At 43.7% G+C, this 18,245-nt stretch overlaps 1 protein-coding gene across 1 annotated transcript in view; it reads right to left on the reverse strand.

Annotated features, from left to right (window-relative positions):
- CCNYL1 (cyclin Y like 1) overlaps positions 1–18,245 on the reverse strand; it is a 121,460-nt gene that overhangs the window by 31,777 nt on the left and 71,438 nt on the right. Inside the window, exons 5-6 of the mRNA XM_077448493.1 lie at positions 11,566–11,601; positions 9,784–9,835 (exon numbers count right to left, since the gene is read on the reverse strand). Of these exons, the coding sequence (XP_077304619.1) occupies positions 9,784–9,835; positions 11,566–11,601 (88 nt within the window). The remainder of the gene's footprint in view (positions 1–9,783; positions 9,836–11,565; positions 11,602–18,245) is intronic.

Genomic DNA, 18,245 nt, shown 5'->3' on the forward strand with positions numbered 1-18,245 from the left:
TTTTCTCTGAAGTTCACTGACACATCTCCTTTATTCTTGACCATAGGGTTGTTACGCCACCTTCAGGAGAGGACTAGGCAGAACATGTTAACACGTACAAAAACAGAACTTTCTAGTTCTGCCCAAGGGGCGGTCCCTTTAGTAACACCCCAGCATGCTTCCATCAGCTTCAGTACGTCAACAAGCAGTATAACGTAATAAATTGGAGAGGAGGGTGCTGTGTCAGTGAACTTCAGAGAAAAATAGGATTTTTATAACAGCTTACCTGTAAAATGCTTTTCTTTGATGTACATCAGGGGAGACAGAGCCATAGTAATTACTATGTGGGTTATATCGGACCGTCAGGTGCTAGATACTGGCATGGCCTTAAAAGGCGTGTACTCCCCTATAGAGCGCCTCCCATTACTGGGAGTCCTCAGTTTTGTAGCCAAGCAATACAAGTGTATCCCAAAGAAGGGAGGGACCCCTGTGTCCCCTGATGTACATCAAAGAAAAGGATTTTACAGGTAAGCCGTTATAAAAAATCCTATTTCCTTTTCTTACATCAGGGGACACAGAACCATAGTAATTACTATATGGGATGTCCCATAGAAATGGCAACTGAAGGAGGGGGGAGACATAAGAGACAGGTGGCCAGAGGACTCATACTGCAGCCTGCAGTATACTACGCCAAAAGGCAAAATCTTCATGACCTTTAATATTGATTTGATAAAATCTGATAAACGTATGAACCGAAGACCAAATTGGGGACTTACAGATCTAAGCCAAAGAAACCTGATGACGCACCACCCAAGAGGCATTATTTGCCCTGGATGAGTGTGATTTAACATGAGAAGGAAGAATTTTCTTCTTTAAGCTGAAGCTTGAATAATCACTTGACAAATCCATTTAAAAAATAGTGGATAGACGCTGCCTGTCCACAGAACCTGTGTTTTGCGAACCTAAACGGTCGCCCTTAAATAGACTGATCGCTCTTACTACATCAAGAGAATGTAGTGCCTTATCTTCCCCAGATTAAGGTTCTGGGGATAAAGAAAGAAAAATAATATCTTGGTTTAAATGAAAACCTGTTACCACTTTTGGTAGGAATTGCAACATTACAATTCTTTGCGGCCAGAACAGGCATCAGCCAATGCGCTTACATTCACTTTGTAGAATTTTTTAAGTGTGGACAGATGACCAAGTCGCCACCTTACACACTTGAGCGACTGAAGCTGCAGGAAGCAGGCTGGGGGGTTGTTACTGAAGGGACCGCCCCTTGGGCGGAACTAGAAAGTTCTGTTTTGTACATGTTAATATGTTCTGCCTAGTCCTCTCCTGAAGGTGGCGTAACAACCCTATGGTTAAAAATAAAAGTGAACGAAAGAAATCCGTATTTTTGGCTAGAAAATAAACTCTGAACTCCCAAACACTATCTCTATCACGCTGGAGAATAAAATGGCAATCATTGCAATATTTTATGACACAGAATTTTCGTTCTTTCAAAAGCAATTTTTTGTGAAAGACTTTCATGAATCAAAAAAAAAAAAAAAAAAAAAAAAAAAAAAAAAACACGACAGTAAAGTTAGCCCAATTTTTTGTATAATGTGAAAGATGATCTTACGCTGAGTGAAAAGATACCCAACATGTCATGCTTTGAAATTGTGCACAATCGTGGAATGACGGCAAACTACGGTACCTAAAAAAACTCCATAGGCGATGCTTTAAAATAATTGAACAGTTTCCAGGTTAGAGTTACAGAGGAGGCATTTTGCTAGAATTATTGCTCTCACTCTGACTGTCACAGCAATACTGCACATGTGTGATTTGAACACCATTCACACTTGAAGATGTGACTTGCGTATGAGTTTTCTTTGCTGTGCGAGCACACGGGGTTGCTTTAAAAAAAATTCTTGCCTTGTCCTTTCAATTAAAAAAAAAAAAAAATCTGATTACATTCCTTGTGACAGCAATAAAAGTGAACATTCCTCATGTCAGTAATAGGTGGGGAAGGTACGCTTTATGGAGGAATCGGGGGTCTAAAAGACCCAAATCCCTCCTTTGAATTCTGTGATTCTGAATATGGTAATTTTTTTTTAAAAACTGAGTTTTATTTTATCTAATTTCTGTTGGATAATGCACTAGGTCAGTGCCCCCTCGGTTTTCCATTTTCTACAATATTAGAGTATAGCTGAAGGTAAAAGGAGAAGCAGCACGCTTAGAGAAATTTTGACTTCTTTACTGGTAAAAATAGGATTTTTGTACTCACCGTAAAATCATTTTCTCTGAAGTTCACCAACTGGCACAGCTCCATTAATCTTGACCATAGGATTGTTATGCCACCTTCAGCAGAGGCAGATCATGTTATACATGTGAAAAACAGAACTTTACAGTTCCGCCCAGGGGGCAGTCCCTTCAGTAACATCCGCTCAGTCTGCTTCCTGCAGCTTCAATACGTCAACAAGCAGTATAACGTAAATCAATAGGAGGGGAGGGTGCTGTGTCAGTCAGTCAGTGAACTTCAAATAAAAGGATTTTACGGCGAGTACAAAAATCCTATTTTCTTCCGTTCACTGACTGACAGCTCACGGGGGCAACGGTGGACGCACCGGAGGAACTACATGTTGGACCTCCTGAAAAAAAAAAAAATAAATAAATAAAAAAAAAGTGCTCACTAGAGAGTGAGACACCAGGGATCGCTGGAAAAGGACAGACAAGGCTGATATTTGTCCTTTAAGCAAGTTTCTGGTCTACTCCTCGCTGTAGAAACTGCAGGATCCTGGAAAACAAATTAAGTGCGTGGACGCCATCCTTTTTTCCTCACACAGATGTATGCCTTCCAGGTACAACACCATGCCACCTTAACATCTGGCTCAACAGCCATGCCGTTAAAACCAGCGATGGTAACACAGGATGAAGAATCGGACCTTGACACCGAAGGTCCTCCCGCAAAGGCAGTCGCCAGGGAGTCTACGCAACCAGGTGTACTAGGTCAGTGCGTCAGGGAAGCCGAGGGCAAAGCGATCAGTATTACTGGAACCCCCTCGGCCTCCACTCTGTGGAGCAGACATGGTAGTTGCTTTAGCGTGTGAAAGTCGTAGATCAGTCGGTACTGATCCCATGGAGCCACCAGCGCGTCTGCCCAAGGATCTTCTATCCTGGATACGATCTCGGCCTCTTCCAATTGAGACAGGAGGCCAGAAGATCCACGTTTGGTGTGCCCCACCACAGGCAGAGTAGCCTGAACATCTCTGGATGCAACGCCCATTCTCCTGGGCCCAGCATCTGGCGACTTAGGTAGTCCACCTGCCAGTTTTCTATTCCCAGGATGTAAATGGCTGATAAGGCCGGTACCTATCGCTCTGTCCACTGAAGGATGTTAGCGACCTCCTGTGCTACAGCCAAACTTCTTGTTCCTCCTTGATGGTTGACATATGCCACCGACGTGGCGTTGTCTGACTGGATCCTGATCGGCGCTCTTGTAGTCCCATCAACCATGTGGAGAGCCAAAGCCTTAACGCTCGGCATTCGAGCACATTGATTGGCAACTTGGGTTCCTCACCTGACCAGAGACCCTGGGTCTACTGAACTCCCAGAACTCCACCCCAGCCAGTCAGGCTGACGTCTGTTGTGACCACAGTCCAATGCAGGAGGTAGGAAAGACTTCCTAGACCGAAGTGCTGGGGACCTCAGCCACAAACGCAGGGAGTCCCTGACTGACTGGCTCAACTGAATCTGCTGATCCAGGGATAACGGAGATATGTTCCATTGTGCCAATATTGCCTTCTGCAAGACTCTGGTGTGAAAGTGGGCATACGGTACCACCTCAAGGGAGGTCACCATGAGGCCTAGAACTCACATGCAGAAAACACAGCGACTATCACCTGCGGTTCAGCGATCGTTTTACCGTGGCTCTTAGTCTGCAATTTGTCTGAAAGGAGAAAAACTCGCTTTCATGGAGTGCAGCAGTAAGCCTAGGCACTCTAGCGCTGAATTGGTATGAGCACCAACGTTTTTAGGTTCAACAGCCACCCAAATACCTGCAGGGTTTGCATGGTGATCGCAACATCACCTTTAATTCTGAGGCGGAAGCTGCTTTCAGAAGGCGATCGTCCCGGTAACTTACGATTGCGATCCCGCGTTCTCAACAATGACAAAATTGGAGTCAATACCTTGGTAAGAACTTGGGGTGCTGAAGCCAAGCCAAAAAGAGGGGAGCAACAAACTGGTAGTGTGCTTCCCCGACTGCATTTCGCATACCCTCTGATGCCTGAGGCATATGGGTATGTGCAGGTACGCTCCCTGGATGTCCAAAGACGCCAGGGAGTGCAGCGAGCCGATTCCACACTGAGCCTCTGTACTTAAAGCAATCAAGGTATGACGGGCGGGGGCAAACCTTCAGGTGGTAGCACTTTTGCTCGCAGGCTTGCGGTTTCAGGGATGCTTTCGTCCCCAAAGATCCTCTGGCTGGATGACAAGCGTTTAGACGAAGTCTTGTACGGACGAAAAAAAACTTAGCAGAAAATGAGGGCCCTTGCCTGCGGCGTGGCCCCTTAGTCTTGCTGGCCCCTGGAAGCAAGGTACTCTTCCCACCTGTGACATTCTTAACCACTTAAGGACCGCCTCATGTAGATATATGTCGGTACTTTCAAGAGGGGTATCTCCAACGGCAGCAGCTGCTGCCACAACCGAGATATCCTTTACAGGAGGTGGTCCTGTGTTTGATAACCGTGGTCTCCGTGGCAAGTTCGCCGCGAGATGACCGTTATCAGCGACGGGAGAGGTGCCACCCCCCTCCCGCCGCTCTCCTGAACCCTCCGCAGCTTACCGGAGCCGTCAGTAGCGGCGGAGGCGATAGAGTCCCATCAATGGCTGGGTATGGAGACGAGGCAGGCTAAAGATGGCCCCCACTTGTCTCTATACCATAGGAGGGTGGAAGCGACGTCAAAACGTCACTTCCGCCCATACCTCTTAAAAAAGGTTAATTTTTTTCAATGTCATTTTTTCAAATGACTTTTTTTTTAAATTTCATTTAAGTCCAAATATGAGATGTGAGGACTTTTGGACCACAGATCTCATATTTAAGAGGACCTGTCATGCTTTTTTCTATTACAAGGGATGTTTACATTACTTGTAATAGGAATAAAAGTGATCCATTTATTTTAAAGTGTAAAAATAAATAAAATAAAAAAATTTATTTTTTTAAAACACCCCGTCCCGACAAGCTAACGCACAGAAGCGAACGCATACGAAAACGGCGGTCAAACCACACGTGAGGTATCGCCGCGATCGGTAGAGCGAGAGCAATAATTTTAGCCCTAGACCTACTCTAACGCAAAACATGCAACCTGTGGAATTCTTTTGCTTATGGAGATTGGAGGGTAAAAGTTTGACACCATCCCACGAGCGGGCGCAATTTTGAAGCATGACATGTTGGGCATCAATTTACTCAGTGTAACATTATCTTTCACAATATAAAAAAAAAAAAAACAAACAATTGTGCTAATTTTACTGTGGTCTTTTATTCAAAAAAGTGAATTTTTTTCCAAAAAAAGTGCGCTTGTAAGACCGCTGCGCAAATACGGTGTGAAAAAAAAAAAAAGTATTACAATGACCGCCATTTTATTCTCTAGGGTGTTAGAACCCCCAAACATTATATTTTGTTTTTTTCTAAGCAATTTTCTAGCAAAAAATAAAAAATAAACAGTTTTAAACATGTACACACCAAATCTGCAAAAGAGGCCTGGGTCCTTAAGTGGTTGTCATCCGAGGCTCGAAAGAGCCGCTCACCAAAGAAGGTTACATCCAGTCAAGGCTTTTTCAAATGCCTGGTCCGCCGACCAGCATTTCAGCCAAATCAAGCGCCTCAGCACCACTGCTAAAAACTGAAACCCTGGATAGCAGAGAAAGCGTATCCAGAGCCACGTTCCAAAACGTACTTAAGACAGTGCACTAACTGGTCTGCTAGTTCCACGCGGACGGGAGTAGCCTGCTGCTTCTACAATTTGCGGTGCAAAAGTTTTGCCCATTCAGTAAGTGTCTGCGACACAAGTGCTGTGGTCAGTACTGGTCGTATTGCTGACCCCCTAACCGTAAATAAGGAATGAGACACTTTCTACCACCTTTGCGACAGCACACAGCCTCCACCCTGGCAACAAACGTTTTCAGGACAGACGACAAGACGTCCAAGGCGCTGCACTGTTTGCAGGCAAGTCTGTTGCACTGCAGGAAGTTAGGGGGAAGAAACATCAGTTTCTGAAGCCATGCTGGCCCACCCTGTCTGCGACCCATTGGACAGGTGTATAGTCCCACCCTCCTAGTTGCTGCATGCTGAGGGGCCCCCACCGCAGGACTCACCACCCTGACCGAGTTCTGCGCCGTTCAGCTAGTAGTGCCTGTGTAAGCTCCCAGGTGTCCGAGTGAAGAAACCGCCTCAGGGACCAGCGCAGAGCATAAAAACCACGCTGGGTGCAACAAATTGGCAACCCGGCGTCCAGTATAAAGGATACAATCACAGGGAAAATGGCCACCAAACTACAGTAAAATGGTCCCTGACCATGCTTCTCCCCGAGTCACACAAAACGTGGCCGCCAAACAACTGTACATAGAGAGGGACAGTGAAAAAAAGAAAATGGCGGTAGAACAGCATTATGGCGATCAGCATGTGCAAACCTTCAGACATCCAGCGGGGAGACAACAGACACCCAGGGGCACAGCCACCCAGCGCATCTCCACAAACTGTCCCTTAATGGACTGGGATACACTAATTGCAGCAAGAACTGGCTGCGCTACTGAACTTGCTAAAGACATGTTGCTTTTACAAAGAAGTTCCAACTTTATCTGTTGGATCCTTTAACATCAGCGCATTATCCACCGGACATGCGAGATTCTTGCTCACCGAGGCGATTGCAGCATCAATTGCTGGAAGCACCCATTTTTTTCCCCATAGAAATCCTCTTCCATAGGATAAAGTGTGGAGAGGTTGAACGAACCAATGGTTGAACAAAGAGGTTGAATGAACCAATTTAGTAAGGGAGTGCACAAGCACCTGTCTTGTGATGCTGCTCCTCTATACTAGGATCCTCAGAAGAGGATAAATAATTATCTTCAAAATATTTGGGAAGAGCTACCCGATCCCCAGCCTCCTACACCTCAAAAAGAGGGTCCTGAGCACTAGATGGGAATCTGCTATGTTTAGCCCCACTAAGGAGAGATATCATAGCATCAATCTTCTTTCCAATTTACAAATGGTAAAGAAACAATCTCTTGTGTGATATATACAGGGACTGAAGTGTCTAGCGCAGCTGCAACACCAGTTCCCCCTGACGGCTCAATCTGACCAGCCACATACCTCTCAGAGGAGGATGACACTTTTGGAAATGGATTTAGTTTATTTTGAAACCATTAACCCCTTTAGAACTCTTAGAGGAGTTCCTGGCCCCATTACCACTCAGCCTGAAGCATAAAGCAGAGGTACAAGAATGTACAGTGCTAGGCTATTAGACCAGCGCCATTAGCTGCTAGTAATCCTAGCCTGGTAACGTACAATGTGTCAGAGAAATTCCTGTGTCACCAACCTGAAACAAGCCATCCTCCTGCTCTGTCTCTCCGCAGCCAGGCAGCAGCTTCACTCACACTGCTTTAACAAATTCTTGCACATGTGGCCGGCGTCCGACGCCGTTAGCCACGCCCCCGTGCAAATGACACCCCTCTTCCTTTCAAAGGAAAGTGTTTTCCCGCACGAGTAGTGTCCTGTGAAACAACAGGCATGGCGGCGAAGGGGGGTAAAGCCTCCGCTGAGCGTCCGGCGTGGTCTGTCGCCATTTCTTTTTAAAAAAAGGAAACTTGTTTGGCACATCAATCCCCCGAAGCGGAGAATAAATTAATTGGGGGCGCAGGAGGTGAACCAGACCCCCCTTTCTTACCGGAGGATCTGCTTGTGGCCGGAGGAGAGGAGAAATGAAGGCTGCTGCGCTGTTTCCAGCATCAGGTCGTGAGTGCTCAATACAGCCCCCAGTGGTGACACAGAGGCATGACAGCATTATACATAGGAGAAATGCCTGAGAAAATCTCCCTTACCTTTCCTCACAGCAGGGTTATCCGAGATAAACCCAATCTCCACCCTTCACGGTGGGCTCCAAAACCTCAGGTCACCCACAATCCTGGACCTGAGACAGTATCCTGCCAGTTAAACTTTATGGCCTTACTACCAAAAAGTACTGGATCCCAGGGTCCAGCTCTCTAAAAGAGAAGAGTTTACAAGCAAAACCCAATTTCTTCAGACATGAGGCCTGGGTACCATTCATTTAGTCCATAAAAAGACATCACAACAGATCTTGTCAGCATGGCTAGCCCCAGCAGGAAATTTTCCAGTGGAGCTCAGAATAGCACATCTTTACTTGTGACCAACAACTTAGAAACTAGCAAAAAAAAAAAATCTGAGGACAGTAGTGGGAGGGGTATTATAGGGAGTACATGTCTTGCCTTAGGGCATGCCAGTGTCCGTCACCTATCAGTGGCCCTATAACCCACACGGTAAGTACTATGGCTCCGTGTCCCCTGATGTAAGAAATTAGGATTTTCTTTTTTTTTACTTTCATTGAGATTTTCCTTTAGGTCTCATAGTCAAAACAGGAAGTGAGGCATGGGGGGGGGGGGGGGTTTGCTCTGTGACAAGATAAGATAGATACTGGACACAGACATCAAATCAAAGGTCATATTAGTAGGGTTGCATCAATAGCACTTTAAGACAGAGTACAAGTTCCGATACTTTTTTCAAGTACTCGCCGGTACAAATACTTTTTTGTGACCATGGACTGTGTTTATGTTTTACACTCTCTCTCTCTCTCTATAAAACTTTTTTTTCCTCTACAATCTTTTTTTGGGGAGTGTTTTTTCAATTTAATTTTTTTAACTTTTAAACAGTAAAAAGGGTTACGATTCCCCCCCCCCCCCCCCATTAGCCCTTGGGGGGGGGGGGGGAATTTGGTGAGATATCAGGGGTCTAAACAGACCTGACAGCTCCCTTTGAGACAGGGAAAGGGACTAAAGGACACAGATTCCCCAGTCCCTTTCCATGCAGCCTTAGCTGCACTAAAAATGAATGGACAGGAGAGACTCCTCTCCATTCATGAACAGAGACATCGTAAATACAGAATACTATGCTTAGTTATGTGAATGGACAGAGTAAGTGACTGCATTCAGAAAAGGAATGAGGCGATAAATGATATATATACTGGCTCCTTCCTCTGCTCTCAATCCTGACAGACCCGGGACGGGGGGGATCCGGAGGAGGTCACAGTGGACAGTAAGGGCTGATAGATATGGGGGGTAAGGAGTTACAAGTGCTGATCTTCTTGTATAGATTAGTTGACAGGTAACCCCCTCCCACTTCTGCCTCAGATCACCACAGTGAACTGAGCCGAAATCTTCTGAAACACTTAATTCTCAGAAGAATACAGGCCCATAAGGCACAACACAACTCGCGCATGTGCAATAGAAAACAGGCTGTGAAGTCGCAAGCCTTCCTGTTTTCCTTAAGACGCCGATGCCTGCACCCAAAGCCGATTGAAGAATCAGTGAGGACATCACGGGATCCCTGAACAAGGAAGTGTCCTTTTATTAAAAGTGAGCAGATACAGATTTTGTAACTGACTTATTTTTGAAGGAGCCTGGAGCTCCTCTTTAAAATAATTTTATTAAGTCTTTCTGAATTAAGCTGCACCCAATGTTTGCAAAACTTTCAGGAAGGAGAAAAAAAAAAAAAAAAACACACAACAAACAGCCAAAGCAGCAAGAACTTACTGTTAAAGGATGTAGTTTTTCATTAAATATATCCAAAGAACGATCAGAATCCCTGAAAAATAATATGCTAAGCTTAACATACAAAAATATGAATGTAAAAAGAAAAAAGTATGTGTGAATCAACAATGCCTGATAAGATAATTAAAAACAAATATCTGAATAAATGCACAGTCACCAATTAGATAATGTATACAAATAAACTACTCCAACAAGTAAAAAAATGTTGCTTTACATGAGCACACCAGGGACCATCCTGTGCCCTGGTAAAACGTTAAAAGGACATGTTCACATTTGTAAAATATAAATGCACATAACTTAGCATGAAAAAAAAGTGTAATGATTATTTTTTATTATGGAGCCTGCAAAGCATTGCCGAATACAGGTGCAATGTCAGGCTCCTGCAGACACTCCTGACAGCTGTCTGCCTGTACCGTCATATGGGTAGACAGGTAGCTGCAGGAAGGGTCAGTGAACTACGAGGCTGACGAAGCTTGACACTGCTGCATTAGTAACATGTCACACCTGTATTCAGGATATAGTTGCTAACTGTGAACTTAGCCTTTGAGATGCATTATGATGGGAGAAGTTCAGATACAAACTTTTGTGCTCTCCCAGTGAAAGGAATGTATGTACACAAATACTACATGCACAGACTGACAATCCAGTTGCTGTAAGAGTTGCTTCAATTAAGTACTTTCATGGAAAAATGGCTCATTAGAGAATCTTACCTATGTAACATTATTGGTGAACTTTTTTTTTTTCAACTTAGAAATATGTCATTTCTGAGCAAAAATATGACAATCTTTGATAAATGCTAAAAAGGACAGGTCAGCTAAAATTCAGCACACAGGCTGGCAAACGTGAATAATGATAGGAACCTACCATATAGAGACAGCAGGCTCTGTATACTTTGGTGCATGCCCTAGCTGTCTGCTATACTGTACAGCAAGAAATGTGATGGCTGCCAGTGGCTCCCATTCCATGCATTTTAACTTTCTGTTCTGCTGATCCAGTGGCTTTAACACTTTCACTTACAGCCCTAGAACAAGTATATAGATTTGGGGTATTGATTGTACATGCCCGTCCTTGTTTAGGTTCTTAAAATATTGAAGGTTGACAAAAGCTGGTAGCATATCCAGGAAAAAAATAAAAATAAAATCAATACAAATATTTCTCACGGCAGAAACTGGCTGCCACTTTTCACTGAGATACAATATCTGTTATGGGTTCTGTACAGTGCCCATGGAATTAAGGACAGGCTGTTCAGCCCAGTGACATTTACCATCAGTTTAGGTATAGAGTGTAATTGGGCATACTGCAGCTTAGGCACAGAGTAAAGCATTTGAGTCAATGTTCTTTTAAAAAGGGGAGACTTTAGCTGTTCTGTGGATATTTTTCACAGTTTTCATAATTTGTATTGCCTAAAATCCCTGTGCATTGTTTATTTTACAAACAATACATGACAAAAAGGATGCCTTAAGCACTGTGGGTTCTCTAAAGAGACAGCATAAGCCTACTTCCTTGGAGCAAAGTTTGTCCTAGTATTTACATTTAAAACAGAACTGTCTCATGGAGAATAAGTCACACCATTGACTTATATACCTGTGACTGTAAATACTAACCTGAGCTATTGACCGCCTTAAACCAAGGACATGAAAGAAAGGGGAAAAAGTAAAACAGTTTCGCCTAGCTGGATAGAAGGCCACAAATGATTCATACACTTAGTTTCTTTAGATTTGTTAAGATTGTTAGCAATAGGTGAAAGTAATTGAAATGTCATACCTGTTCTTTATATGGTAATATATTGCTAATGTAACACTGCAAAAGAAGAAAAAAAATGTATATAACACAAGTGCCATATAAAGCGACATATAAAAGTATATTACCAAAATAACATACATTAAGATGGGGTAAAAAAAAAAAAAAAAAAAAAAAAAAAAACAAACACACGCACAAACCAAACAGTCCTAAGTTTAGTATACCGTATATTAAAGCATAACATATTATATTTTCAAAAAATCCCCCATTAATACACACCCCCCACCAAAAACACGCAACAGTTATTACATTTGTGAAATTTCTTACTGCTTAAGAGATTTGGAATTGAATTTTCAGGAAGTCAGCTTTGCGATTCAAAAAATGCATCATCTTCTCTGGCAGATAGGAGGTGTTGGAACAGTGATTGCATAATATCCTCCTCTCAGCCTACATTTCCCATGAATCCTTTGGATGGCAGTGAATGAGGGAGGTACACTAGGCTTGTACATGTAAACTCTCCCACTTCAACAGAAATCACACCCCTCATTCTGCAGCCAGCAAGCCATACATAACACACTGTATGATAGGTTACAGCCTTATAAACACAAGCAGTGTAATCTAAATGCAAACCAGTGCAACGTGTCAGGTGCAGCCAGAGCCGAATGCCAAGGGACCACCTGTGCAGAGCGGGGATTATTAAAATCACTTGTATGACACAGCAGGGATCTCCCGCAGTGTCCGGTATAGTATATGAGAAGACCATATGCTCATGTCCCGCCTCCCGGTATTGTGATAGCGCACTGTGCCAATACCGGAGGGAGGCAGAGTTCAGCGATCAGTGTTCGGATATATTATACCTGACACCGCGGGAGATCCCTGCTGTATCAGAATTCTAATAACCCCTGCACTGCAGAGATAGCGATAGTTCTGCTTTAAGTATGAATGTAATTTTACTAGAGAAAGGTTCAATGGACCCTCAAATTTTTTTTTTTTTTAAGTTTCTCTCCACCCAGGAGATTTTTCAGTTTGTGTGGTCACAAGGTCAGTTATGGAAATTTTAGTCAGACATGCAGACAATGTATAAAGCAAAAAAGGTATATAATAACATCTTTCCACAGCATCCAAAGCTGAAAAGGGGATTTTTGACTTTCTTGTAAAATCCTTTTCTCGGATGTACAGTACACGACAGACTTGTAGACACTGGGTTATATTCAGCCACTTTCAGGTGCTTGAACACTATTAAACAGAATTTTAGAACAACCCATATAAGCCCTCCTACCCCCAGCAAATCAATACAAGCAATAAGGGGGTAAAAGGCCAGGACAGGAGGAGGGGGGGGGGGGGGTCTTGCATTGTATATACACTTTCAAGAAAAGGATTTTACAAAAAAAGTCAAAATCCCATTACTCACAGTACAGGACAAGTTCCTGTAATCAGAAACTGGAATGTCCTAAGCAATACAACTGAGGAGTGAACAGACAGGAAACAGGCCCATAAAAGAAACAAGGGAACCTGGACCTGAACTCAAAGAGCAGCCTGAAGCATCTTATGACCAAAGCTAGGGTCAGTAATGTCTGAACATCCACCAGTTGTGAGCCGAAGGCAATGCTAGGTGTTGACAAGCACCCGAGGCACCAAGAGACCTATTCAAGAGGGATACAAAATAGAAAGGAACACTCAGTTATTACTACTCTTTTAAATAACATACGATAGCCAAGTCAGAAAGTCCCCACTCCCGTAGGTAACCAGGCCATCAAAACCACCAATTGTGAAGCAGAATAGTAGACCAGCCCTTAAAACAATAGGTCAAGCAGAGCCCACAGATTCTTCCAGGAGTCAGATATCAAAGTACCTTCTGAGCCAGTTTGGTGCCAGTCGGATCACTGTAGCAAGCTTCAGCTCAATTCCACAAAGCAGGCAAGGAAAAACTTGTACTGGAGTTAATTAGCACAGGGTCACCAATGTTTATGCCCACAGGGTCAGCAATGTGTCCACGGTAAAGGCTTAAGGATCCCTGGTCCTGCCCACAAACCTGTTAACCTTGTTGTTGAAGTGGGATACCAGAAGAAAAGATTCACGCCCGGTGTCCCTCAACATCGACAATGTTCCAAAACACTGTGGAGGGTAAAGCCCCAGGATCCAGACACAGATCACAAAAGTCCACCTGCCACTTGTTCCTGGAATGTGGACTGCAGATAAAAGGTGTAATTCTGACTGAACTGTAAAATTACCCACAAAAAGAACCTGAAGTTTTTAAGTGCCTGCAACTTTTGCAAGATGTTGGCAGAGGGCCTAGGTAGAGTGTTCCTTCCAAGAGGAGATCATCCAGATACCCCACTATGTGAATTTCCTGAGAATGCAGCAGTGCAAGAACATAGGCCACTACCTTGGTAAAGACCCAGGGGGTCATGGAAAGGCATAAGGGAAGATCCACAAATCAGAAATACAACAGCAAATATATAAATTCATGTAACACCTAGGTGGGCTCATGGCACAATGCTCTGCGCCACAAGCCCACATATTCTGAAGTCTATTGGAGCCTATGGCTCTAATCAGGTGCTTCAAACACACATCCCCGCCACTGTAATCCAGACACCCAGCGTCCTGAAAGGGGCTGGATGCCTGAATAGGAGATGGCAGCGGTGACCATGAATAGATTCATGCTATGCATGAATCTATTCATTAGTCATATAGAAGGTGGGGCGGAGAGAGGAGGCAGAGCCCACGTGCCCCTAATAGACGGGCCATCATTGGAGTAAACCAAACCTACATAACAGCATAAAGCCACTGGGATGAGTCCAAACTTTAGGAGGACCAGAGGATGTGCGACGATCATTAGAGGGAAATGTGCCATACACTTGGCCCAGCCTGCAAGGGTCTAACAAATAGCCACAGAGATCAGTCTCATAGCCAAGACTTAAAGAGAAGAAGAAGAAAAAAAAAGTATTTGAAAGCCCAAAATGTTCTTTAACAGAACCGTCAAGGATTTGCTGAGGCAACAAACAGCTGGACCAACAACTGGAACATAGCACTTTTTGTGATAAGATTACTCAACAGAGCATGGCTGAGCAAAATACTTTGGAGTGATACAAGTAGTGCGCGATTATGAAACTGCTTACCAAAAGATTATGACCACCTGCATTTACCAGGAATACAGGGAGGAATCTATGTCTTGGAAACTAGAAGTTTCCCCCTGAAGTAGATCAGTTCCCTGTATCGATATGCATATATATCTATATACGAGAGCGCAGCATATATATTCCTTCAGAACTTAATTTTGCTTGTAGTGTTATAGGTTTAATCATATGTGAGTGCAATACTTGATAAAATAGAACTTGCAATTTTACACTATTGGAAGTGCATCCCCTTTTTTTTCCCCCCCAATCTCGTATTGGTTATAAGAGCAGATCTGTGGTTGGAAGGAGTTGGTGTAATCGCTCAGGAGATGAGGAGCTAGTCTCCGTGGAGTGGGTGGTCTCGTTTACAGGGAGGAATCTATAGGTCACCAATGAAGCGTTTGATATAACAACCTTTTGTGACCACTCTTTACAAGGGTTCATGATCCTTCGGTAATCACATGGTTGTGGAGTGCTGTAATTTCACTGCAGGAACAGGATATCATTCAATATCACACTGACACTTTTGGACTTGTTTGGTTATTCACGTGCACGTGCTACTATCTTTAATAACGATTTAGCACAACACCGTTGAATTTCTTACAAACCGATCAGCACTAACATTATGACCACACACCTAATATGGAGTATGGCCCCTTTTGCTAAAACAGCCCTGACCCAGTGAGGCATGGACAAGTAACATCCACATGAACGGCAGGACCCAAGGTTTCCCAGCAGGACATTGCCTCTGAGGCAAAGAAAAGTTCTGGACAGCTGCACTGCAGAATATAGCCTTTATTGTAAAAAATCTAAAAATACAAGCCTTTCACACTTAACAGTGATTTATCATAGCTGGTAGCCAAGATTAAGCACTATTAAGTGTGAAACATGTCAGCTCGTTTGTCCCATTTTCTGCTGTGGCTTGTATTTTTGGATTTTTTACAATAAAGGCTATATTCCAGAGTGCAGCTGTCCAGAACTTTTCCTTGCCTCATTTGCTATATGCTTAGCCTGTGCCTGGTATTCCAGTCCTGAGACTCATTCACTTATCCACCTGGAGCAATGATCCCTTCCCCCCTCCCAGAACATTGCCTCTGCAAACTTGCCTACTTATACCGCATTCTGGTGCCATCTCTTACCCAGGTAAGCGACGCACCCAGCCATTGACATGATGTAAAAGAAAACGCGATTCATTAGACCAGGCCACCTCTTCCATAACTCTGTAGTCCAGTTTTGATGTTCATGTGACCATTGTAGAAGCTTTTGGCTGTGAACCTGGGTCACCACGGGCTTCACAGCTCCAGACAAACTGATACCCATTTTATTTCCTGCCTTTACATGGACTTCATGGACAACATTCACTTGCAGCCTAATATATCCCACCAATTTTCAGATGCCATTGTAATGAGATATTCCCTTTACCCATCAGTGGTCATAATGTTATGGCTGATTTGGGGAGATAAATAGATATTTTATCTTTTACAGATTCGAACTTTAGTATGTACCAGGACAAATCAGAACCACAATGACTTTTGTAGTGGCCAAATGACCATTTCCCCCCACCGATTCCGGGCCGATACCAATTTTTTGGCTGGCATTTAAGGCAGATATCAGGTGCTGATATTCTGTAGATTTAATGTTCCCTCCCGTGGCTTGTAATAACAGCCGAGCTGCTGAGCTCTTATTACAAGAAAGCCGACCGTCCGCTCTAAAGAACAGTAAGTACCGCAGCTGCAGGCATCACCGCAGTACAACCCCTTTTAGCAATATTGGTAACATCAATAAGTTTTTGACCGATGCCTTAAAAAAAGGAATATCAACTGCACTGATAAAATTAGTCGACCCCTAGATAAAGGAGGGGTAAGGAGTACCCAACTGGTTAAGAGCGGACACCAAGTAAAGGAGCGCGAGAACCAAAGTGATTGAAACTTATGTGGGGAATCATGATTTAATGACATTGTGCGCTTGCCTGCCCTCCAGTTCCACTGCCCACGTGGGTGATTAATGTCATGTGTGCAAGATTATACCTTGAGGGGTACACACAACCTATGCGGTGGAGGAGTAGGGGTGCAGCCGACCTGTGTTTCACAACTAAAAGCTGCTGGATAACCCAGTGAATGCTTGTGCTGAACCCAAGGCTCAGAAAAGATGTTGGTCTATAGTCATAATTCGTGTGACTGTATCTGCACATTAGAGACACTGTAGGTTTGCATGTCTATATTTTATTAACAAGATGATAAAAAAGAAAGTATGTTTTAGCTGTATTTTGGTGTTGGTGGTCTTTCAAAGTCCCATTAATTGGGATCTCTTTTCTTAACTGTATACTAGGAATGGGACCACCTCACCGTAGGTATTTGACTAAGTGAAAGTATTTTTCTATTATATAAGGCTCAGAAAAGGAGCAGAATTAGGAACAGACTGCTGAAAGCATGTGTCAGAAATGGTGCCCGCAGCAGAGTGAGAACAAGGAGCTACCCCTGAAGGTGGGACCTAGCGCATGGAGCAGGCTACAGTCCAACAGAGTTTCTCCATGTGTCACAGTACTACAGGGCTGCTGCAACAATGTTCCAGTAAATGGGGGGAAAAAAAAGCAACACTGCTCCTGCCCAAGGATATCCCATCACCCGCTCCTCCGTACACCAATGCAGGGGCCCTGAATTCATGGTCTACTCAAATATGGTGGGGAAGACAGTTTGAGGGAAGGGGCTCAGCACCAGACTTTCCTGCTCGTCGTTATGGGGAGATCCTTCCAAACATGAGATATTTACTCACTGCTTCAGCCACTTCTGAATGGCACAACCCCTCTGCCATGCAGCAGTTCTTCAGGGACAAGACTCCAACAGACAGGTTGGCCAGATCTCTATTCCTGTATAGCACCCTGTAGTTAACTGAACCTCACTGTGCAAAGGGTGAGCACCAAATGCAGAGTCCAGTGCTTGCAACAACATTACCATCTAGCCCGGCCTCTCCATTCGGCTGGGTCTGAGCACGATCCCTGAGGATTCTACCGAGTGGCACTGATCCACAAGCTGAAGGTAGTAGCCGCTCTGTGGCTTAGGTGCAGCTAGGAAGGGGGAAAATCTCTTTAAGTAGAATATGGAAGCAAAACCAGAAGCCAGCTGTAGAGAAGTCTTTCTTCACAAAAGTACACTAGTAAAAAAAAAAACTGGGGATTGCTGAGGGTAGGAAGGATTATAGGAGTTGTTTTTCCTATAATTTGAAGGTGGCTAAAATTAAATGAGCTGGTGTCCTGTGCAAAAAACATGTTTGGCTGGTTTCATATTTTACAGAAATCTAAATTTAGGGTTTATCACATTAGATCTACTTGAATTTTAATTAAGTCTCTGTTCAGAGGCTGAATGCACAGATGGAATGATTTGCCATTCACTTCTGAGGCTCCATGATTATTCATGACCTTGATTTTGTTTGGGAGCCACTTCGCACGTAATTAAATTCAAAAAGCTATACTCATTTTTATATAGATTACACTGAGCGGTTTTAAGCATTTCTTTCTTTTAATTTTGATAATTATGGCTTACAGCTAGTGAAAACCCAAAATTCAGAATCTCAGAAAATAAGATTACACAC

Source organism: Lithobates pipiens, unplaced genomic scaffold, assembly GCF_037356315.1.
Source record: "Lithobates pipiens isolate NorthernLeopardFrog02 unplaced genomic scaffold, aLitPip1_a1.2 Scaffold_22, whole genome shotgun sequence".
NCBI classification, from domain to species: domain Eukaryota; kingdom Metazoa; phylum Chordata; class Amphibia; order Anura; family Ranidae; genus Lithobates; species Lithobates pipiens.